General features: G+C 44.6%; 1 protein-coding gene across 1 annotated transcript; it reads left to right on the top strand.

The window, feature by feature from the left end:
• The first annotated feature begins 4161 nt into the window (after positions 1-4161).
• ca6 (carbonic anhydrase VI) lies at positions 4162-24741 on the top strand. The gene is made up of 7 exons (XM_059951627.1): positions 4162-4207; positions 8318-8466; positions 11861-11956; positions 20354-20420; positions 21015-21172; positions 22154-22279; positions 24048-24741. Exons 1-7 carry the CDS (start codon positions 4177-4179, stop codon positions 24621-24623), a joined length of 1203 nt encoding a protein of 400 aa, XP_059807610.1. The 5' UTR covers positions 4162-4176; the 3' UTR covers positions 24624-24741.
• Positions 24742-25304: the final 563 nt, after the last annotated feature.

Here is a 25304-nt window from a genome sequence, read left to right as displayed (position 1 = left end):
ATCCTTGTGAACCTCCTCTGCACCCTCTCCAAAGCCAGCAGATCTTTTCTAAGAGGAGCGGCCGAAAAACTGTCACAATACTCAAGGTGAGGCCTCACCAGTGCCTTATAATGCCTCAGCATCACATCCTTGGTCTTGTATTCTAGACCTCTTGAAATGAATGCTAAATGGCATTTGCCTTCCTCACCACCAACTCAACCTGTAAGTTAACTCCCAAGTCCCTCTGCACCTCAGATTCCTGGATTTTCTCTGTTTAGAAAATAATCTGCACATTTATTTCTACTACCAAAGTGCTTGACCATGCATTTTCCATCTCTGTATTGCATTTGCCACTTTCATGCCCATTCTTTCAAACCGTCTTCTGCATCCTACCTGTTGCTACTTGCCCCTCCACCAATCTTTGTATCATCTGCAAACTTGGCAACAAAGCCATCTGTTCCATCATCTGAATCATTGATATACAGCATAAAAAGAAGTGGTCCCAACACCGACCCCCGCAGAACACCACGAGTCACCGGCAGCCCATCAGAAAAGACCCTTTTATTCCTTGGTTTAGCAAGCAATTCGGAAAGCAAATTGTGTTACAATTTGTATTACCAATGCATAAGAGTAAATAAATCTATTGCAATGATTTGGATCCTTGAGACAACAATTGAAAGTCTATCTGTATGAAAATTATGCAGCATATGCTTTATACCTAGGGAAGATATACTTGCCTAATCAATGATTGCCAGATGCTACGGGCACCGCGGTTAGTGCAATGCTCCTACAGCTTGTGGTGTTTCAGAGTTCAACTCCAGTGCCATCCATAAGTAGTTTGCACATTCTCCCTGTTAACTGGGGGTGGGGGGGTGGTGGTTTCCTCCCACAGTCCAATGACATACCGGTTAGTAATGAATTGGTCATTGTAAATTGTCCCGTGATTAGGTTAGGTTTATATAGGTGGGTTGCTGGGCGATGCGGCTCGTTGGGCTGGAAGGGCCTGTTCTGCGCAGTATCTTTAAATAAATAAAAAATAACTACAGACTGATTCCCAGGGTATGTCATTGCCCTTATGAAGTGATTTGTTTGGCTAGATACTTTCTTTGAATTTAGGAAGAAGAGCAAAAATTGATAACGTTCTTAAATAGCAGAGTAAATGCACTGAGAATGTGAGTCGGCTAGAAAAGTCACCATACTTCCATTGCCAGCACAGTTTGCCCACAACTGACTAACCCTACCCACACTTCCGCAATTCTTCACTTCCATGTCTGTCTGGCTCATCTACAGTCTCTGGTGCTCCTGATGTGGCCTCCCATACAGCGATGAAACCCGATGTAGATTGGGAGACCGCTTTGTCGAGCACCTTTGCTCTGTCCGTCGGTGCCCAACCATTTTAATTCCATTCCTCATTCCCATTCCAACATGTCAGTCCATGGCCTCCTCGACTGTCACGATGAGGTTGGAGGAGCAACACCTCATATTCCATCTGGGTAGCCTTCAACCTGATGGCATGAACATTGATTTCTCTAACTTTCCCCCTCCCTTTCTCTTTTCCCCAGATGGTTATCGCCTGCTTATTGCCTCCTTCTGGTGCCCCTCTCCTTCCCTTTTTCCCACTGCCCTCTCCTATCAGATTCCAGCCCTTTATCTCTACCGCCTATCACTTCCCAGGTTCTCACGTCACAATTTCTCCCCTACCCACCCACCTTCCCCCTCACCTATCTCCTGCCAGCTCCTTCCCATTTCCTCTCCAGTTCTGTTGAAGGGTCTCGGCCCAAAACATTGACTGTTTATTCTCCTCCATAGATGCTGCCTAACCTGCTGAGTTCCTCCAACATCTTGTGTGTTTAGAACCAACATAACCACTGCTACTCATATGGCATTGGGCTGGTACACAACTGCAACAACTTAGGGGTTTCCTCATGCAATCCGGTCCCTCTCTGTCCAGTAGTGGAAGAATCCTTTACTGAGCTACTCCATTACCATGTTACAATGTTTGTATGGATTTTCAGTGTGTCCTTCAGCATGTACTCCTGCAGCCTGGAGAGTGCTAGTCAGCAGCCTTCCTCCATGGACATCTTGATGTCCGGTCACACCAAAGGGTGTCTTTTACTGAGTTGATGATCTTCCAAGCGATGTTCCCTCTTAGGTGCGTGCACAGACATCTTTTGCTACAAGCGCACAAAAGAATTTAAACTGCACACAAAACGTTGTCACCTCTACCTCGTTAAGTATATTTCAATGTTAAGTATATTTCACGATCATACACAATTACATTTCCTTTTCCTGTTTCTGATACAATGGTGTTGACGATGTGGATTAGGACATGATTTGTCTGCAGATTTTAGAACTAGCTTGCTTGTACTGTTTTTATTGAAGAAGTTAGTGATTCGCTATGTCGAATTCCAAAGAAGCAAAGGGTGTGAAGCACAAAAGAACTGCTCGTTCTTTTAAAGCGGAATGGGTCAATGAAACAGTAGAAATTGCCTCACTGAAAGCTCGTGAGGTCAGGAACGTGCAGCTATGAGAAATATTTCGGTACAGAACAGAAACTGGTGTCACCTGTGTGTACTGCTGCAATGCAAAATTTTGGAGAATTTGTAGGTTGGAAGAAGTGGTGTGATATTTGGAAACTTGGTTTTTAAAGAGTCATTTAGCAAGCAAATCACACATGGACGGTGTGCAAAAGCTCCAGCAAGAAAGTCCTTCACTACCCACTACCGGCCTGCTACGAATGTTCTGTGTGGGTGCAGACGAACAAGAGCAAAAATGATCAAACCCAGAGGAGATCAAAGTTCTTATTGAAAGTTATTTTATTTCTTTTAAACAATGAACAATAAACTGCACCTGGTAGTTTATTATTGTTACAATAGCTTCAGGTTTCCTTCCACTTAAAAATTCAGTGCACACATGTCACTGGGCAAAAAAATTGCACAGCACAAGATTTTTGCGCACACTGGTCACTACAAATTAGAGGGGACATTGCTTCCAGAAACATTGATGACAATCTCCGTGTATGTTCCTGAAAACAGCCTGTAGATCATTGAGTCCTCTGTCACATGGCTGCTCAGACAAACTGTGATACAGACCCCTGTACTTCCCTCTACACCATCCTTGCAAACCCACAGTCTGCAAAAGGGTGAACAACTGCTTCTTACTCACCAGAGTTATTGTGCTGTGGGAGTGGTCAGATCTGACTGGGAGGACCATTCTCACTGCCAGCGCTGTTTTCCTTCAGCAACTATTTTATCAGTAGGTCGGACAGTCCGCTGAAATGATTCGCCACACCCAGGGGACGCGCTGTGAATTTTAATTGGAGCATCAGTATTGTTCTGTACTCTGCGTTGTCAAGAGCTGCGAGTTCCTTACAGTCACAGTCTGTGTGACTGACTTCAATAGCAAGAACAAACTAGCATCTCTGTTCACAAACATGGGATATTTGTATCTGGAAAAGTTTGCTTCCAGAGTTTTTATTCTGCTTTGTGCCCGGTCAGCTATTGGTAATAAAGAACACTGGACCTACCAAGGTAACTAACATATTTATCTCACGTGATTTAATACAAAAATACTTGCCTTCTCTTTTTCAAGTGGCAATATTATAAAAGCGATACTGTAGAAGTACTGATGTGAAAGAATCTGCATGGATAGTATAGAAAACAATGGTTTTCACTACAGTATACCTCAGTACCTGAGAAAATAATGAACCAATTTTCAATGATCATTTAATTTTATTTTTGTAATTGTTTTCTTTCTTGTTTAATCTTGCAGAATATACACTCAGTGGCCCAGTGTCCTGGAAAAGATTCTTGGCCCGAAACGTTGACTGTTTATTCCTTTCCATGTCTGATCTGCTGAGTTTATGCAGAATTCTGTATGACTGTGGCCAATTTATTAGGTACAGGGGTGTATCTAATAATCTGGCCTCTGACTGAATGTTTGTGGTAGTACAAAACTCAGACTACCTGCACCGTGCAATTGATAAATTTAACGGGGGATGTTTTTTGTTAATTTCTTGTGTCTGTTATTCATTGCTTTTTCCCAGAAGGAGACTTAAATGAAGCTCATTGGAGTTCAAAATATCCAGTGTGTGCTGGCAAGCACCAGTCTCCCATTGACATTCAGAGGAAGAAGGTCCTGTACAATCCCACCCTGCCCGAGCTAGAGTTAGGCGGATACGACGGTCCCCTCGAAGGAATGTTCCTGGTGTTAAATAATGGTCATTCAGGTCTGTCATTCTTTTGCTCTACACTGTAACAATAAAATTAAATGTCTTATAAAATGTATTTGTATAATTTGTGGAATTCATTGCCACAGGCGGCTGTGGAGGCCAAGTCATTGGGTGTATTTAAAGCAGAAGTTGATAGGTTCTTCATTAGTAATGGTATCAAATGTTATGGGGAGAAGGCAGGAAAATGGGGTTGAGAGGGATAATAAATCAGCCATGATGGAATGAGAGAACTGACTCGATGGGCCGAATGGCCTAATCCTGCTCCTATGTTTTATGGTCTAATTCAGTCCGATAATTCTATATAATCTATCCCTTTTCATTTGCTTTCTAGTAGCCATGTACAATATTACCATTTAAAAGATAATTGGATAAGTATAGGTGTACAAGATGATGAGAGGCATTGATCACGTGGATAGTCAGGGCGGAAATGGCTAGCATGAGAGAGCACAGTTTTAAGGTGCTTGGAAGTCAGTACAGAGAAGATATCAGGGGTCAGTCCGTGAAATGGGCTGCCGGTGACAGTGGTGGAGATGGATACGTTAGGGTCTTTTAAGAGACTCCTGGATAGATATATGGAGCTCAGAAAAACAGAGGGGTATGGGTAACTCCAGGTAATTTCTAAGGTAAAGACATATTTGACGCAGATTTGTGGGCCGAAGGGCCTGTATTGTGCTGTAGGTTTTCTCTGTTTCTAAGTATATGCATAGGAAAGGTTTAGACCAGGGGTTCCCAACCTCTTTCTACGCCATGGACCAAACCCATTAAACAAGGGGTTCATGGACCCCAGGTTCAGAGGGACATGGGCAAAAGAAGTGGAACTAAGTTAGGTGATCAGCTTGGTTGTCATGGACAAGCTGGGCTGAAGTTCAAAGTACATTTATTATGAAAATACACTCACATGACCATACCATCTTGAGGTTCAACTTCTTGCAGGTTTTGTGTGTGAGAAGCAGGAAGAGGCCGGGGATATATCCTTGGGAAACACCATGGTAACAATGCTACTACTTGACAGACAGACCTCAGTATGTGCGGTTGGGAGACTGTAGGTCTGACACGGTGGTCAGCAGCACAGGAGCGCCGCAGGGAACCGTGCTCTCTCCGGTCCTGTTCACCCTGTACACATCAGACTTCCAATATAACTCGGAGTCCTGCCATGTGCAGAAGTTCGCTGATGACACGGCCGTAGTGGGGTGTGTCAGGAATGGTCAGGAGGAAGAGTATAGGAAACTGATAGAGGACTTTGTGATATGGTGCAACTCAAACTGCCTGCGTCTCAATATCACCAAGACCAAGGAGATGGTGGTGGACTTTAGGAGACCTCGGCCTCATATGGAGCCAGTGATCATTAATGGAGAATGTGTGGAGCAGGTTAAGACATACAAGTATCTGGGAGTGCAGTTAGACGAGAAGCTAGACTGGACTGCCAACACAGATGCCCTGTGCAGGAAAGCACAGAGTCGACTGTACTTCCTCAGAAGGCTGGCGTCATTCAATGTTTGTAGTGAGATGCTGAAGATGTTCTATTGGTCAGTTGTGGAGAGCACCCTCTTCTTTGTGGTGGCGTGCTGGGGAGGCAGCATTAAGAAGAGGGACGCCTCATGCCTTAATAAGCTGGTAAGGAAGGCGGGCTCTGTCGTGGGCATAGAACTGGAGAGTATGACATCAGTGGCAGAGCGGAGGGCGCTGAGTAGGCTACGATCAATCATGGAAAACCCTGAACATCCTCTGCACAGCACCATCCAGAGACAGAGAAGCAGCTTCAGCGGCAGGTTGCTGTCAATGCAATGCTCCTCAGACAGGATGAAGAGATCATTACTCCCCAACGCCATTCGGCTCTACAATTCAACCACTGGGGCAAGACATGTTAAAGTGCCGGGGTTAGGACTGAGCTTAAGTTACCACTCAATGCACTTTAGTAACTATTTAAGAACTTTTTAAAAGCTATTTATTAAAGCTTTTTGGGAGGGTGATTTTAGATGCATATCATATTTATATTGAGTTAAATACTTATGTAATTAGTTTTGCTACAATAAGTGTATGGGACACTGGAAAAATGTTGAATTTCCCCTTGGGGATGAATAAAGTATCTATCTATCTATCTATCTAGTGTAGGAAGAGGAGCTATTACTTATGACAGCTCCAAGGAATAGAGAGGAAATAGAGAGGAACTGAGGTATGAGTATTGTGAGCAGTTTTGGGCCCTTTATCTAAGAAGTGATGCACTGGCGCCGGTAAAGATCCAGGGCAGGTTCACTAGAATGGTCCCAGGAATGAAAGGGTTAATGTATGAAGAGCGTTTGATGGCTCTCGGCCTGTACTTGTTGGAGTTTAGAAGAATCAGGAGGGATCTCTTTGAAACCTATCAAATATTGAAAGGCATAGAGTGGATGTGGATTCCTTTTGTGGGGGAGTCTAGGACCAGAGGGCACAGCCACAGAATACAAGACATTCTTTTAGAACAGAGATTAGGAGGGGTTTTTTTTGGGCAGAGGGTAGTGAATCTGTGGAATTCATTGCCACAGACAGCTGTGGAGGCCAAGTCATTGGGTATATTTAAAATGGAAGTTGATAGGTTCTTGATTAGTCAGGGTGTCAAAGATTACAGGGAGGGGGTGGGGGAGGCAGGAGAATGGGGTTGAGAGGGATATTAAATCAGCCTTGACCAAATGGCCTAATTCTACTCCTATGTTTTATGGAGTTAGGTTTCACTCCACTGGAGAGTGCTGGGATCAGAAGGCGGATGGCATGGGAAGCCAGGTCAAAAGTTGAGAAAGACAGAGTAAGTTTGATTACAAACACAAGGGTTTCTGCAAATTGTGGAAACCAGAGCAACACACACACACAAAAGTCTGGAGGATCTCAGGTCAGGCAATATCTATGGAGGGAAATGAACAGTCAACCTTCCAAGTTGAGACTCTTCATCAGGACTGGAAAGACAGGAGGCAGAAGCCAGTACAGATGTGGGGAGGGGTATTGCAGGAGCCAGCAGGTAATATCCAGGTGAGAGTGTAAATGTAAAATGGTGGGAGATAATAGTTGGAAGTGACATGGCACCAGAGAAGATTTTGGTCAAATTCATATAGAAACTATAAGGAATATGATGAATGGGCTTGATTAGATTGTTTCAGTGATGTATATATTACTGTGTAAGAGTGCTTGTTTCCAGATATTAAGATATGTATTGCACTGTCATGCATACGTATATCACACAGACATGCATATGCATGTATACCACACGTGTACACAAACTTACACGTGCAGCTGCATGCACACGCACAGATGCACAGTTACACAAGCACAGAGACGCACAGGTACACACATACACATATGCATGCATAACACACTGAGACACCACACGGACACTTTAACACACAATTATATATACATAACACACCGGGACACACACCATACAGACACTTAAACACACAATTATATATACACACATAAATTAACAGAAGTACTCACTTACATTCTTATACACACATGCAGTACACATACACATTTATACATAGACATATATACCCACACACAAAAACACACACATACAGTACACATATAAACAGACATGTTCATATGCAGAGCATTCATAGAACATAGAAATCTACAGCACATTACAGGCCCTTCGGCCCACAATGTTGTGCCGACCATGTAACCTACTCTAGAGACTGCCTAGAATTTCCCTACTGCATAGCCCTCTTCTTTCCTAAGTTCCATGTATCTATCTAAGAGGCTCTTAAAAGACCCTGTTGATATCCACTTCCACCACCGTCGCCAGCAGTGCATTTCACACACCCACCACTCTCTGTGTGAAAAACTTACCCCTGACATCCCCTCGGTACCTACTTCCAAGCATCTTAAAACTGTGCCCCCTCATGTTAGCCACTTCAGCCCTGGGAAAAAGCCTCTGACTATCCACACGATCAATGCTCCCCATCATCTTATACATCTCTATCAGGTCCCCTCTCATCCTCCATCATCCTCCATCATCCAAGGAGGAAAGGGCAAATTTACTCAACCTATTCTCATAAGATACACCCTCCATTCATAAAATACTTAGACGAGAAATGCATGTATTAGCCAGTAATCTCATGCAATTTGCTTTCACAGTTGCGATAAATTTGCCTCCCTCTATGTCCATCAGCAAAGGGCTGGAGGACCGCTACACGGCTGTTCAGATGCACTTCCACTGGGGTGGACTCGATCTGGAGAGTAGCGGCTCTGAGCACACGATTGATGGCATACGATATGTGGCAGAGGTATAATAGTAAAATACCTTTCGATTATACCGAGACAATAAGGAAAGTTGATGGAATCCGATAAGTTTTGTTTCAGGTTCCTGTTAGGCTGTTGTTTGCAGAAATGCAGCACAGTAGTAAAGTCGTTAGCACAATACGATTACAGCGCAAATTCAGTTCCCACTGCTGTCTGGAAGGAGTTTGTACGTTCTCCCTGTGACTGTGTGGGTTTCCTCCGGGTGGTCCGATTTCCTCCCACAGTCCGAAGATGTACCGGTAGGTAGGTTAATTGGTCATAAGTGGGTGGCCTGGGCCTGTTGGTCCAGAAGGGCTTGTATCTCTAAAGCAAAAACTGATTGCAATGTCCCTTTAATACAAACCAGTGCATTTTGCAACCCTGGGGTGTTGCAGGTTATATCAGCACCCCAGATTAAATATGGTTTTTCATTGACTCTATTGTGTTTCTTCGTTTTTACTGTGAATGCCTGCAAGAAAATGAATCCTTGGCTTGTATAAAGTAACATATCAGTACTTGGATAATAAATTTACATTGGACTTTGAAATTTGAAAATTCTGGAGGAACTCAATAAGTCCGGCAGCATCTATGGAAACGAATAGAGTTCAGGTTTCCAACCCAGATCCTTCATGAGGACTGATCTGTAGACATGGGTTTGTGCAGAATCCTCAAAACACAGAATAGTTCAGGCTCTTTGGCCCATGATGTTGTGCCAACATTTTAACCTACTCAAAGATCAATCAAACTCTTCCCACCAACGTAGCCCTCCATTTTTCTATCATCCATGTCCCTATCTAAGAGTCTCTTAAATACCCGTAATGCACCTGCCTCGACCACCACCCCAGGCAGGACGTTCCACGCACTCACCACTTCTTATGTAAAAAACTTATCTTTGACATCGCTCCTTAAAATCACCTTAAAATTAGGCCTCCTCGTTTTGGTCATTTTCGCCCTGGGTAGAAGTCTCTGACTGTCCACTCCATCAATGCCTCTTACAACTTTATACACCTCTATCAAGTCATCCCTCACCCTTCACTCCAAACGGAAAGGTCCTATCTACAGAGAGGATATATTTGTGACAGCAGGCACAATGAAGTACATCTGACTGAATCCCTTGGATGTGCAGACCCTCCAGTGAGGAGGGTCAGGGCAGATCGGGTCTTGCGTGAGTACTTTCCTCTACAAGTGTGTTCTTTCGGAATCTGTTGAAAGAAAGGAAAAAGACAAAGACTGGCATTCAGGATGAAGATGTAATACTGGCCTCGAAGGAGAAGACAGTGGAAAGTAGATGGTTTCCTCTGAATGGCTAATGGTGTGCCACAGGGAGTGATGCCTGCTCTGTTGTTGATTGTCATCTGTTGGCTGTCACGTCGATGTATCTTGAAACATCTTGCTTCCCTTTCCTTGTTCCTTATTCCATATTCCTTGTTACATTGTCCACACCTTTCATTTTAAGTCTCTTCACTCCTTTCCTTGATACAGTGCCAAGGATCAGTTCCACTGGTGATGCTTCCAGATGTCACCCAAGTTTCCTGTGAGAGGAGGCAGTGGCCTTCTTAATCCTGAAGCTTTAGTGTTCACACCCCTGGTCCGTCACAGTGCCTTGACTGTCCCAGGCCACCGAGGTCAAAGTAAGCCTTGGCTCAAGCTCGTTTATAGGGCTCAGAGCAACTGTCCAGAACCTCAGGCACTCTTCCCAGGCAAAACAATGATTAAAAACTGGAGGAAGCCTGCAGATGCTGGAAATCCAAAGCAACACTCACAAGATACTGGAGGGAACTCAGGAGGTTGGGCAACATCTCTGGAAAAGAGTGAACAGTCGACATTTTGGGCAAAGACCCTTCATCAAACAATGATTAAATTGTATTTTTATATACCGTACTCATTGCTTGAAATGTGATCTCCTCTGCTCAGGCACGGACTCTGTCTTCTGTCTTCACTTTTATATTGGATTCTAACTTTTCTCACACTTCTGACCAGAAGACAAAGGAGCAGAATTAGGCCATTCGGCCCATTGATCATGGCTGATTTATTTTGCACCTAACTTTGGAACACCCTTACTAATCAAGAACCTATCAACCTCCACTGTAAACTTACTCAATTACTTGGCTTTCACGGCTCTTTTTGGCAATGAACTCCACAGGTTCTCCACCTTCTAGCTAAAGAAATTTGTCAGATTAACTTCTTGTTTATTCCCTTCTGACTTGAATAAACACTGGAGGCACATTAGTCTCACTCCAGTCCATTGGAATCAGCTGGAGTGCCAAAAAATTTCCAAAGGTGGACAATCCTACAACCACTTCCATGCTCTGCTCCCCATTGCTCCTCAGAATTGCTTCAGTCTGCATCGTTGGACGGTGAACTGGATTGAAGTGCATTCTTTGACCTCCCTTCTGTCGTAGAGTCAGATGAGGGGATGTTTACTGATTATTTCTTTTACTGAAGCTTACTTTAAGCTCAAGGCATTGCACCTTGACTAGACACCACAAGGCTTTCCATAGAAACACACACAAAATTCTCAAGGATCTCTGTGGGTCGAGCAAGCATCTGTGGAGAGCAATAAACAGTCAATGTTTTGGGCAGAAAAACCTTATCAGGACTGGAAAGGAAAGGGGAGAAACCAGAATAAGAGATGGGGGGGGGGGTGAAGGAGAACAAGATGGCAATGATAGGTGAGACCAGGTGAAGGGGAAGATAGATGGATAGGCCAGAGAGGATGAAATGGGCTAGGAAGAAGAGGTAAAGAGATGATGAATAAGGAATCTGATAGGAGAGGACAGTGGACCATGGGAGAAAGGGAAGGTGGAGGGGCGCCAGAGGAAGGACATGGGCAGGTGAGAAGAAACAAATGGATAAGGAGGGAGCCAGAATTGGGATGGAAAAAGAGAGGAGGTGGAGAAAGAAATTACCAGAAGTTAGAGAAATCATTGTTCATGATATCAGGTAGGATGCTAAGGTCTAGATTCAGTGCTGAGGTCCACAATTCCAATGAATCTGCAGTTCCCATTTGCATCACCTCTTGGTACACTCTTTGTTTCTTTACTTGTTCCATCATTTCTTAGCCTTGTACCTGAACCATTTTTGTTACTTAGCCTCTAATGGCGTCTCGCACTCCTTTGTGGTCGTTCTTTTCTTTCCTCTCTCCATTTCTCTTCATCTTAAAACCTGGTTCCCTCCAAAACTTGTTCTTCTTCTGATGAAAGTTTGTCGACCCGAAGCATTAATTCTGTCCCTTTCTCCGTGCTCCCTGATCTGCTGAAGATTTCCAACATTTTTTCTTTGAGTTTCATCATGTTTTGCTTTTGTACCAGGCTTGGTGTAGTCTACTGTAGATGCCAAGCTATCATACAGCCTGGACATTACTGGACTAAAACCATTACTTCACATTTTGTTTTCCAGTTACACATTGTTCATTACAATTCGGACAAATACAGCAGTTTCTCTGAAGCTTCTACCAAACCAGATGGATTGGCCGTGCTTGCATTTTTCTATGAGGTAAGGCTCAAGATTTCACCAGAAATAAAACTGATTTGCAACTGAGACACAATGGAAGATACATAACTAGTAGGCATCACAGCTAGGTGCAAGGACAACAAGACCATAAGACATAGGAGCAGAATTAGGCCATTTGGCCCATCAAGTCTGTTCCACCATTGTCATAGCTGATTTATTATTCCTCTCAACCCCATTCTGCGGCCTTCTCTTCGTGCCCTCTGACAACTTTAGAGCCTATCAACCTCTGCTTCAAATATACCCAATGACATGGCCACCTTAGCTGCCTGTGCCAATGAATTCCACAGATTCACCACCTTCTAGCTAAAGAAATTTGTCAGATTAATTTCTTGTTTATTCCCTTCTGACTGGAATAAACACTGGAGGCACATTAGTCTCACTCCAGTCCATTGGAATCAGCTGGAGTGCCAAGAATTTCTGAAGGTGGACAATCCAGCAACCACTTCCACAGTCCAACCCCAACGTCCCTCAGAATAACTTCAGTCTGTGTCACTGGATGGTGACTGAACTTCAGTGCATTCTTTGCCTTCCCTTCCATCACGAAGTCAGATTCTGGCTGAAGTAATTCCTCCTCATCTCTGTTCGAAATGGACCTCCCTCTATTCTGAGTCTGTGCCCTCTGGTCCTAGACTCCGCCCACCATGGGAAACATCATCTCCATGTCCGCTCTACCTAGGATTTTCAAACATTCAATTGACTTCAGTGAGATACACCTCATTTTTCTAAACTCTAGCGTGTACAGGCCAAAGCTATCCACCGCTCCTCACAGGTTAACCCTTTCATTCCTGGGATAATTCTTGTGTGAATTTGCTCTGGAAAAGCTACACTATTGAGATAATGTAAGATACGTAATAATAGACGTTGCAGCAAGACACAAGATCTACATAGTCTGTAGGAGCATGGTTCACCCTTCAAAATCAGAATCAGGTTTAATATCACTGGCATATGTTGTGAAATTTGTTGTTATGTGACAGCAGTGATTGAAATACATAATAATAAAGATTTTAAATTACAATGAGTAGTATGTGTGTATACATATACAAACACATATTTAGAAAGTTGAATTAAATAAGTAGAGCAAAAAGATAAAAGAAAAGTAGTAAGGTGGTGTTCATGGGTTCAATATCCATTCAGAAATCTGATGGCGGAGAGGAAGAAACTATTCTTGAATCATTAAATGTGTGCCTTCAGACTCCTGTACCTCTTCCCTGAAGGTAGCAATGAGAAGAGGGCATTTTCTGGGTGGTGTGTGTGATGGATGCTGCCTCCTTGAAGGTGTCCTGGATGTTGGGGAGGATAATGCCAGCGATGGAGCTGAAAGGGTTTACAACTTTCTGCATCTTATTTCAGTCTTGTGCAATGCCCCCCTCATAGACCCTTGCTCTACTCCCTGAAATATTGGCCACCCGAGATGCTGCCTGACCTGCTGAGCTCCTCCAGCATTTGTTTTTGCTCCAGATTACAGCTTTTACAGTCCCTTTCATCTTCTTATCTTTGGTTTCCTTTTAGTCCAAAATCTATCAACCATGGCTGTAATGACTCCGATTCACTGACGGAGAAAGATTACCGTGAAACTCTGACAGTCTGGCATCTGATTGGATGTTCTGATAGTTTGGCATATGGTTCACTCATTGGTCCAGATCATGAGGTGGTGGTCCGGGGTACATGACCAGGGCCATGTTTGTTATCCGGAATGTCCGTGGGTGTGAGGGGGCAGTGGGCTTGTTGTGCTGTTGTTGTTTGTTATGTTCTAGGTTGTTTTGCTGAGCATTATGGGTATTGCATGTTGGTGCTGGAAGGTGTGGCGATGCTTGTGGGCTGCCCCCAGCATAGCCTCAGGTGTGTTGGTTGTTAACGCAAAGGATGCATTCCGCTGCATGCTTCACTGTATACAGTAAACTTGAATGTTGAAAATGCGGGCCAGTGTACTGCCGGGGATGGATCTGAAACATGGGTAACCCCACTCCTGGTGTTAGGATTTGGAGAGGCATGGTAGCTTAGCAGTCAGCACAACGCTTTACAGTATCGGCAGCCTGGATTAAATTCCCGGCGCTGCCTGTAGGTTTAACCTGAGACCGCAGGGGTTTCCTCCGAGTGCTCCAGTTTCCTCCCAAAATCCAAAGACCTACAGGTTAGTAGGTTAATTGGTCGTTGTAAATTATCCCATGATTAGTCTAGGATTAAATCAGGGGATTGCTGGGTGGCTGCATAGATCAAAAGGGCTGGAAGAGCCTGTTCTGGGCTGTACCACAATAAATAAATAAAAATTAAAGATTTTTGGCCAGGCCCAGGGTCTGCTGTGTTTGTATTTTACCTGCTCCCTTTCACCTCAACAAATTCACTGGAAAACCCAATATTTTACCATGTAAAATGTAAAAACCTGAAGTAAAAACATGTTGTGGTATTAAGGTAAATATTTGAAATCTTTTTCTCATGGCAGGTGTATCAAAAACAAAAAGCTGGAGGTTTAAGGTGAGAGGAAGGAACTTTAAAGGGTTTCATACACAAATTGCTGGATTCCTGATGAAAAGTCAAGTCTTTATTCCTCTCCACAGGTGCGGTCTAACCTGCCGAGCTGCTCCAGCATTTTGTGTGTGTTACTCTGGATTTCCAGCATCTGCAGAAACTCTTGTGGGTATGATTCAGCTTTAAAGGAGAGCTGAGGGTGAAAGTTTTTTAACAGAGAGTCACTGATATCTGGAATGTGCTGCAATCAGATATAATTGCTACATTTAAGGGACATTTAGACAAAACACTGGCAGGGAAAAGAAGGATAAAGTCCTAATGTGGGCAAGTGGGATTAGTGTGGATGGGAGATAAGGGTGGCATAGGTCACAGACATGCACTGCACCCACAAAGACAGACAGACACACACATCCAGGCACACCTACGCACACAGACACCCACCTGTACACCCACATAGACACCTATCCACCTACCCACACAGATATATCGAGATCCAGATACATACATCTTACGCACACGCACACACACACATCACTCACACACACACTTACCTACCTGCACATCCGGGCACACCTACACACACAGACACCCACCTGTATACCCACATAGACACCTACCCACACAAATATATCGTGATCCAGATACATATATCTCACACCCACACATATCATACACATCACTCACTCAGTCACACACACACACACACACACACCAAAAGCAAATGTGAAACTGTGAACTTTTAAATTCAATTCATTAAATTGGGTAACAGCTGCACTTCTCTCCCAGCAGCTGACTTACTCTGTGAATTTCAGTCAATGTACGTGGTTAACCTGTGGGCGAACCAGCTGGTTGACTGATCTGAAAGTCGAGCTGCCTGCAGATGCTGATGTTGCCCTGTTGGTCTCCATGGAGAGCTCAGCACGGGTGACCTCAGGCCAACTCCACACTGAGTAGTGCGCTGTGGTAAAGCAGTCGCTCAGGAACTGCGGGGTTACAGACGTATCCTGGGCAGCTCCACACAGATCTTGGGGTTGGTTTTCCCCAAGGCCCATCACAAATTAAATCAGTGAATGAAATGTGGTTTCCTTCTGTGAAGTGCTGGAGGCTACTTTGTGCCAGTTGGAGGACACGGCATCGACGAATTCAGTCTTCGAGAGAACAGGCCCTGGCTGCACTGGAGCAGCACACATAAAATGCATAAGAAATTCGGCAGATGCTGGAGGAACTCTGCAGGGCAGGCAACAGCTATGCAACTTCTGGGGTCTCGGCTCAAAATTTCGACAATTTATTCCCCTCCAAAGATGCTGCCTGACCAGCTGAGCTCCTCCTGCACGTTTGTGCGTGAATTGCTCAAGATTGTCTTATGCTTATGCCTTGCTGAGACCGTAAGACTATGATATAGGAGCAGGACTAAGCCATTTGGTCCCTATCAGGTCTGTTCCACCATTCCATCATGGCTGATTTATTACCTCTCTCAACCCCTTTCTCCCCATAATCTTTGATGCCCTGACTCATCAAAAACCTATTAATGTCCATTTTAAATATAAGACCTTAAGATAATGGAGCAGAATTAGGCCATTTGGCCCACTGAGTCTTCTCCACTATTTCATCATGGTGATCCATTCCCTCTCAGCCCAATCTCCTGCCTTCTCCCTTTGTGGCCTGACCAATCACCCTCTGCCTTAAATATACTCAACGACTTGGCCTTTACAGCGGCCTGTGGGAACGAATTCCACTTAGGGGCTCCAAAGCTCTGGAATTGCCCCCTCTCTCCTTCCTACAGGAAAGATATTAATAAGCTTAAAAGAATGCAAAGGATTGGAAAAATGGGCTGAAAATGGCGGATGGAATTTGAGGCAGACAGGTGCAAGGTTTTGGTAAAACCACCAGGGTAGATCTTACACAGTGAACGGTCGGGCACTGAGGAGTGTGGGGGAACAAAGGGATCTGGGAAAACAGGTACACAATTCATTGGAAGTGGCACCACAGGAAGAAAGGGTCGTCAAGGGGTCGCACATTGGCCTTCACAAATCAATGTATTGAGTACAGAAGATGGGACGATATGTTGAAGTTGTTGTACAAGACGTTGGTGAGACCTAATTCGAAGTATCTGTGCAGTTTTGGTCACCAATCTAAAGAAGAGATGTAAACAAGGTTGAAAGGCTGCAAAGAAAATTTACAAGGATGTTGCCAGGTCTGGAGGACCTGAGTTAGAAAGGATAGATTTTGAATAGGTTAGTACTGTGTTCTTTTGAATGTAGAAGACTGAGAGGAGATTTGATAGAGGTATATAAAATTATGAGGGGTATAGATAGGGTAAATGCAAGCAGGCGTTTTCCACTGAAGCTGGATGGGACTGCAACCAGATGGACTAGATGGACCGTTTCTGAGATGTAGTACTCTATGATTCTAAGACTCTAAACCCTCTGTCTCTTATTTTGCCTCAGAAGATGCTCCTTTAAATCTATCTCAGAGTAAACTGTTCGGACATTTTATTTTATACATCCATGTGGACCTATGTTAAGTTGTTGCCTGGTAGCTTGAGAAACTAAAAGTTCAAAGTTCAAAGTGAATTTATTATCGAAGTACACTCAATGGCCATTTTATTAGGTACACCTGTGCACCTTCTTGTTAATGCAAATATCTAATCTTGTGACAGCAACTCACTGCATTAAAAAGATGCAGATGTGGTCAAGAGGTTCATTTGTTGTTCAGAACAAATGTTAGAATGGGGAAGAAATGTGATCACAGTGACCTTGATCATGGAATGGTGTTGGATGGGGTATCTTAGAAACTGGTGAGCTCCTGGAATTGTTATGCACAACAGTCTCTGGAGTTTACAGAGAACGGTGTAAAAACACAAAAACAACCAGCAGTGATCAGCGGTTCTGTGGACAAAAATGCCTCGTTAATGAGAGAGGTCAGAGGAGAATGGCCAGACTGGATCAAGCTGTCAGGAAGGCGACAGTAACTCACATAACCACACGTTACAACAGCGGTGTGCAGAAGAGCATTGCTGAACCTTGATGCGGATGGGTTACAGCAGCAGAAGACCATGAACATGTACTCCATGGCCACATGATCAGGTACAGGAGATACCCTGAGATTCATTTTCTTGGAGGCATTTATAGTAGAACAGAGAAATACAATAGAATCACTAAAAACTACACATAAAGACGACAAACAAACAATATGCAAAAGAAGACAAACTGCAAGTCTAATAAATAAATAAATCAATCAATAACAACATTGCGAGCACTTACCTTGAAAGTGAGTCCGTAGGTTGTGGACTCAGGTGAGTTGTTTAGATAAGTGAAGTTGCCCACGCTGGTTCAAGAGCCTGATGGGTGAGGGGTAATAACTGTTCCTGAACCTGGTGGTATAGGACCTTGGGCTTCTGTACCTCCTTCCTGATGGCAGCATGGCCTGTTTGGCGGGGGGTCCTTGTAGCCCAGTGATGGGGAGAGTTTTTCCTGTGATGGGACCGGGCCGAATCCACTAAGTTTTGTAGGCTTTTCCATTCATGGGCATTGACTGAACCTTTAAAATGCTGCTATGCCAATGAACATCGCTCTGTTATTTCAGGTGTCCCATTTCTTTAACAAAATGCCTGTTCCCCAGTAATCTTGGCTAAGATCCTTGTTCCAGCAAGATCTTCAATGTTCTGATTCCATACAAACCCTAGCAGATTACAAACTGTGGCTGATAGAAGGACAGATAGCAAGATAAATTGAAAGACTTGAAATTAATCTGCGAGAAAAAGAAGGCAAGCTGAATAATTAAGAAAGCAACAGTTCAAACAAACCAACAGTAAATGAGGTTGGGGTTAAGCCAAAAATGAATAAACAATAAGATAAGCATCAACTCCGCTCCACCATTCAATCATGTTTTACTCATCCCTATTCTCCCAACTTCTTCTTGAACCCTGTACTCCCTTACCAATCAGGAACCCGTCAATCTCTGCCTTAAACACACCCAATGGCTTGACCTCTGTGGTAGCAAATTTCACAGATTCACCTTTGTCTGGCTGAAGAATTCACCATCTCAGTTTTAAAGGGACATCTCTTTATATGAAGGCTTGGGAGGTGAGGTAGAGATATGTCTCTACCTAAGGAGGTGTAAAGTCAGTCTGCGGGTCACCCTTGGGCAATGTGTAGCACCTGCTCAGCCCCCCGAATGAGGTCACATAAAGCAATGGGAGCAGGTTGTATGAGCAGCCGGTACATATCATAAGTCCTGGTTATGCAACCACTGACACCAGGCAGACAATCGCTGAAGATCATTGATAATGGCCAGGGTCACCCGTCTTGTAAAGACACCACTCAGAAGAAGGCAATGGCAAACCAGTTCTGTAGAAAAATTTGCAGAGTACAATACGATCATGATCGCCTATGTCATACGACATGTCACATAATGATGATGAGGGTGATGTGCCCTCAGATCCAAGATTCTCCTACTAATGGAAATACCCTCTCCACGTCCAGAATCAATGAGACTCCAGGTGCAGGTTGATGGGATCAGCAGAGTAATATTTTGGCACAGACTAGATGGGCTGAAGGGCCAGTTCCGCACTGTTGGTTTCAACATGGATAGAAAACTGGTTGGCAGATAGAAAGCAAAGGGTAGCAGTGAATGGGTGTTTCTCGGACTGGCTGGAGGTAACTAGTGGGGTACCACAGGGCTCTGTATTGGGACCACAGCTCTTTACGATTTATGTCAATGATTTAGATGAGGGCATTGAAAACTATATCAGCAAGTTTGCTGACGATACTAAACTGGGTGGCAGTGTGACATGCGAAGAGGACGTTAGGAGAATACAGGGAGACTTGGATAGGCTGGGTGAGTGGGCAGATACTTGGCAGATGTCATTCAATGTGAATAAATGTGAAGTTATCCACTTTGGAAGCAGGAACAAGAGGGCAGAGTATTGTCTGAACGGTGTAGAGTGAGGTAAGGGTGAAATGCAAAGAGACCTAGGAGTCCTAGTTCACCAGTCAATGAAGGTGAATGAGCAAGTGCAACAGGCAGTGAAGAGGGCAAATGGAATGTTGGCCTTTATTACAAGGGGAATTGAGTACAAGAGCAAGGATGTCCTTTTGCATTTGTACAGGGCCCTGGTGAGACCACACCTGGAATATTGTGTACAGTTTTGGTCTCCAGGTTTAAGGAAGGACATTCTGGCAATTGAGGAAGTGCAGCGTAGATTCACTAGGTTGATTCCTGGGATGGCAGGGCTGTCTTATGCAGAGAGATTGGAGAGATTGGGCTTGTACACGCTGGAATTGAGGAGATTGAGAGGGGATCTGATTGAAACGTTTAAGATAATTAAAGGATTTGATAGGATTGAGGCAGGAAATATGTTCCAGATGTTGGGAGAGTCCAGTACCAGAAGGCATGGATTGAGAATAAGAGGTCAGTTATTTAAAACGGAGTTGAGGAAGAGCTTCTTCTCCCAGAGAGTTGTGGAGGTGTGGAATGCACTGCCTCAGAAGACGGTGGAGGCCAATTCTCTGGATGCTTTCAAGAAGGAGCTAGATAGATATCTGATGGATCGGGGAATCAAGGGATATGGGGACAAGGCAGGGACTGGGTATTGATAGTGAATGATCAGCCATGATCTCAGAATGGCGGTGCAGACTCGAGGGGCCGAATGGTCTACTTCTGCACCTATTGTCTATTGTTGTGCTCAATGACACCATGACACTATGATTCTATTCCCTCTCATTCTTCTGACGTCCATCAAGTACAGGGCCAAAGCCAACAAAGGCTCCTCGTACAGTACATTCTACCAGATGGTGATGAAACCAGTCATGCGGGGGAGCTACACTATATCCATATGCTCACGAGCTGATGGCGGAGAGATGTTTTGTTGTGGTTACCTGACTGACTGTTTACTCCATGGCTATTTTCCAGGATGGACATTTGGAAAACACATACTACAGTGACTTTATCTCCAGCTTGAGTAAAATCCGTTACGCAGGTACATTGTCTTCTCTTCTATTTAAAATAAATGTAGAGGATCTGGGCTTTGGGGTGGAGTTACCTCTCTACCAAAGGTGCTCCATCCCTCTGCTGGCCTTCAGATCACCCTTGGAAAAGTTGTAGAACCTCCTTTAGCACCCCCCCACCCCCCCGATAAGGGTCACATGAAGCCACGGGAGCAGCTGGTGCATATCACAGCTCCTGGTTATGTGACCACTGACGCCAGGCAAAAAATCTCTGGAAAGTGTTGCTAATGGCTGGGGTCACCCTTCTTGTGAAGACACTGCCCAGAAGAAGGCAATGGCAAACCACTTCTGTAGAAGAATTTGCCAAGAATAATCATGGTTATGGATAGACCATGATCACCCATGTCATATGACATGGCACATAATGATGATGTCCTACAACATGGCACACAATGATGATGATGTTGGATAATAGAAAGATGGAGGGCTCTGTAGAAAGGGAGGGTTTGATTGATCTTAGATTAGGCTAAAGGGTTAGCACAACATTGTGGGCTGACTGACCTTTACTGTGCTGGACTGTTCTATATTTTATTCAGATTATCTACAACTTTCTCTTTTCCTTTCAGGCCAGTTTACAGAAATGCAACCATTTGACATCAGCACAATGCTGCCAGATAACCTCTCCAACTTCTACAGATACAAAGGTTCTCTGACAACCCCACCTTGTTTTGAGTCTATAATCTGGACAATCTTTGACACACCAATTGTGCTCTCCTCTAATCAGGTAAAAATGATCCCAATTATGTTTTCATAAAGGTCAGTCTAATATCTATAAAGATAGGAACAAATATGATGTGCAATAAAGATTCATTGGACTGACTGGTTACTAGGATGGAAGAATTTGCTTATTAGGGGAGAGTGAGTAGACTAGGCCTGTCTCTGCCAGGGTTTAGAAGAATGAAAGACAATCCTGGAAATATAGAGTAACACAGGACAGAAACAGGCTCTTCAGGAAACCGGTCAACCGCTTCATTCCACATACGAACACCCCCTTGGCAGAAAAGCCATCCCTCAATTCCAATTCCGATTCATTTATCCATCAGATGTACATCGAGACATACAGTGAAATATGTAATAAGCTAAATTCCCAGTCCATGGCCTCCTCCACTGCTGCAATGAGGCCACGATCAGGTTGGGGGAGCAACACCTTATACTCTGTTTGGGTAGCCTCAAACCTCAAGGCATGAACATCAACTTATTGAACTTCCGGTAATTGTTCCCCCTTCACCATTTCCCATTCCTTTCTCCCTCTCTCACCTTATCCCATCACCTGCCCATCACCTCCCTCGGGTGCTCATCCCCCTTCCCTTTCTTCCATGGTCTTCTATCCTCTCTTAACAGATTCCCCCTTCTCCAGCCCTTTATCTCTTTCACCAATCAACTTCCCAGCTCTTCACTTCACCCCCTCTTCCCTTCCTGGTTTCACCCATCACATGCCACCTTGTACATCTTCCTCCCCTTCACCCACCTTCTTACTCTGACTTCTCCTTTCTTTCCAGCCCTGAAGCGTCAACTGTGTCTTCTTTTCCATAGCTGCTGCCTGACCTGCTGAGCTCCCCCAGCATTTTGTGTTTGTTGCAAACGTGGTGCGAGCTGGGTTTTTATTCTTCGAAACTCCATTGAGTTCAAGCGCAGAGAATCTATGTGCTCTTGTTGCATTCACTACACTTCATAAGTTAACTTTTCTCCTGATATTTTTCCGGAGATCCGATTGTTGGAAAACTCTGTGATGGACTGGGAGAACAAAACCCTGAGGAATGATTATCGGCACGCACAGCCAATTAACGACAGAGTTGTGGAAGCCTCATTTCAACCTCTCCAGCAGAAAGGTGTAACACCTTAGCACAAGCAATGCATATTTTAGCCCTGTGCCTCATAATCCCATTGACACGATGACTTATTTTTGTCACTAATAGGTTCTTGCCACCTTGATACTCTTCAAAGGAAGTTGGATAGAATTGAAGGAATTTTGAATAAATTACAAAATTCAGAATCAGGTAGGAATGACGACACAGAATTATTACTGTCATTGCGAACGTGGCAGCTAAAATATGCATAACAAGCTCCCACAATAGGATTGTGCCCAGTCTGACCCATACCTACTTGCCTTTTGTGGCATGTCCTTGGTCCCAGGGTTCTTGACCCCTTGCTGAGGTGGGGATCCTATTAAGTAGAGGATGGTGACTTGGCTTCAGGAGATGGAACCTGAAACTGAACCCCAAAACTGACCTGATGGTCTTCTGACCAGTCATCCAATCACAGGTGCTGCCTGGTGTATGTGTGTGTGTGCTCCAGATTCCCAGCATCTGTAGTCACCGGTCTTGAAGTTAACACAGTGCAATTCCTCATCTCCTCCTGGAGATGGCAGCAGAGCCTCACTCACTTCACTTGTCCGCAGCACCAACTAACCGCAGGCCTTGAAACAGCATAGCTGTCAATTATTCAGTATTTCATTTTCATCTCATTAAGCTGTCCATTCCTGATGAGAAGGTTCTGGCTCTCCTCCAGTCTGTGGGTCCCGAGGTGGGCACCGAGGCTATCGTGCTCCATGCACGAACTGTTTGCGTCACAGCCTGATATGGAACCACCAATGCCCAGGAACAGTCATGCAGAAAGGTGTGAATATAGCCCAGTCCATCACAGGTAAAACCCAGGCACCCCTGATGGGCTGATTAGATATTTGCATTAATGAGCTGGTGTAGCTAATAAAGCAACCACTGAGAGTATATACGCTTTGATAATAAATTTATTTTGACTTTGACTTGACTTATTTTAACTTTGAGACTCTTCAGCAGGTTGGGCTGAGGGTTGCAGATGGACAGTTTTGGGTTAATATCACTCTTTCGGCCGCTTGCACGTCCCAGGGACACACTCTCGTTTCTGACTGACACACTGAATGTTCCTTTCCTATTTTGAGAGATCACAAGACCCAGATCCCTACCAGACAGCAGAGATGTACCACTTCCTCAAATGGCTCTGAGGGTATTCTCCAGTCTTTGAGCTGTCCACAATCTTTTGCCGTGACGGAATTCAGAATGCAGCGTCTATTTTGGGAATGTCGTGTTGGGGCTCTTGAGGACATGACTTTCCAGTCAGAGCCAGCTGAGCCACGAGGGCCTCAGTGATGGAGATACTGACCTCAGAGTACACTGATCCTGAAAATTCCTCCCAGTCTATCTCTCCAGTGTTTTGAGATGGAGATACAAGAACCTGCAGATGCTGGAATCTGGAGCAAAAATAAAAAATCTGCTGAAGGAACTCAGCAGGTCAGGCAGCATCTATGGAGGGAAGTTAACAGCCAACATCATTAGGGCTTTTGTCAGGATATCAGAACATATCTCGAAGGTGGGGGTGGCATGGTAGTGTAGCAGTTAGCACAACACCTTGCAGTATCAGTGACCCAGGTTCAATCCTTGCGTCCACTCCCGCAGATGCTGCCTGACTCGCTGAGTTCCTCTGGCATTTTGTGTGCATTGTTTAACATTAAAGAGGCTAGGAGATACTTTAGAAGTTGAATATAATGGCCATTGACATCTCTTTTTTAAATTGATTTCAAAGGCAGTGAGTTGTCTTCATATCCTGCTTTTCACTTCTCCAAGCAAAGCCCTGTGAGTTACGTGGAGATCCAAACCCATCGCAGCATGAACCTCACTTCATTTACAATGTGCTTGTGGATCAGAGCCAGTGATTCCCTGCCGCGGATCCTCCTGTCATACGCAACAAGGGAGAGCGACAACGAACTCGTTCTTTCTGTGGGCCTTGACTGGGGGCTGTGGATTGGAGGCCAGTTTGTGAATGTGCCTTTGAACTTCCAGACAAACGAGTGGGTGCACTACTGTGCAACGTGGACTTCTGAGACGGGAGCGGTGGAAATGTGGAACAACGGGCTTGTAGCCCGGGCGAGACACGTTAAGAAGGGATACATTATTGAAGCAGGCGGATCCCTGATCATGGGGAAAGACCAGGATGGCATTGAGGGCATGTACTCTGATGCGTTTGTGGGAGACGTAACCACTCTCAACATGTGGGACCATGTGCTCAGTCCTTCAGAGATTCGACGTCTAATGGAGTGCAGGTACAGATGGAGGAAGGGCAATGTGGTGGGCTGGGGGGTGAGCTCCGTGGCACTGTTTGGTGGTGTGACACTTGCGGAGGACACCATTTGTTTTGGATAATGAGCTGGACGGGAGACCCCTGGCATTGTGTCCCCAGGTGGGAGAGGAGTTGGAGATGTAAATGAATATAAGGAACACAGAACAGTACAAACCTTTCATCCCACAATATTGTGCTGACCATTTTTCCTACTCTGAGATGAATCTAAACCTTCCCTCCATATAGCCCTCTTCCTGGTCACCATCCAATCACCCACCTTGCCTCAGTTGATCTTCCCCTACCAACTCCCTCTGCATCTCAAGTCTTCTTTCCCTTCCAGGGCTTGCTAGCTTAGATGAGAATTGGCATTTATTTCAAGAGGACTAGAAGATCCTTGCGGGCAAGTTTTCTAGCGCTTTTGGGGAGGGTTTAAACTAATTTGGCAGGGGGATGGGAATGGGAGAGATAAGGCTGACGATAGGGCTGTTGTTTTACCATAAGATATAGGGGTAGAATTAGGCCATTGGGTCTATTGAGTCTGCTCTGCCATTTCAACATGGCTGATCCATTTTCCCTCTCAGCCCCAGTCTCCTGCCTTCTCCCTGTATCCCTTCATGCTCTGACCAATCAAGAATCTATCAATCTCTGCCTTAAATACACCCAATGACTTGGCCTCCACAGCTGCCCGTGGCAACAAATTCCACAGACTCACCACTTTACACGCAGAGGCAGTGTGTAGTGAGACTGTGAGGAAGGACAGGCAG

The sequence above is a fragment of the Hypanus sabinus genome, chromosome 27 (assembly GCF_030144855.1).
Source record: "Hypanus sabinus isolate sHypSab1 chromosome 27, sHypSab1.hap1, whole genome shotgun sequence".
Taxonomy (NCBI): Eukaryota; Metazoa; Chordata; class Chondrichthyes; order Myliobatiformes; family Dasyatidae; genus Hypanus; species Hypanus sabinus.
The sequence above is the reverse complement of the archived record's forward strand: the minus strand, read 5'-3'. Positions and strand labels throughout refer to the sequence as shown.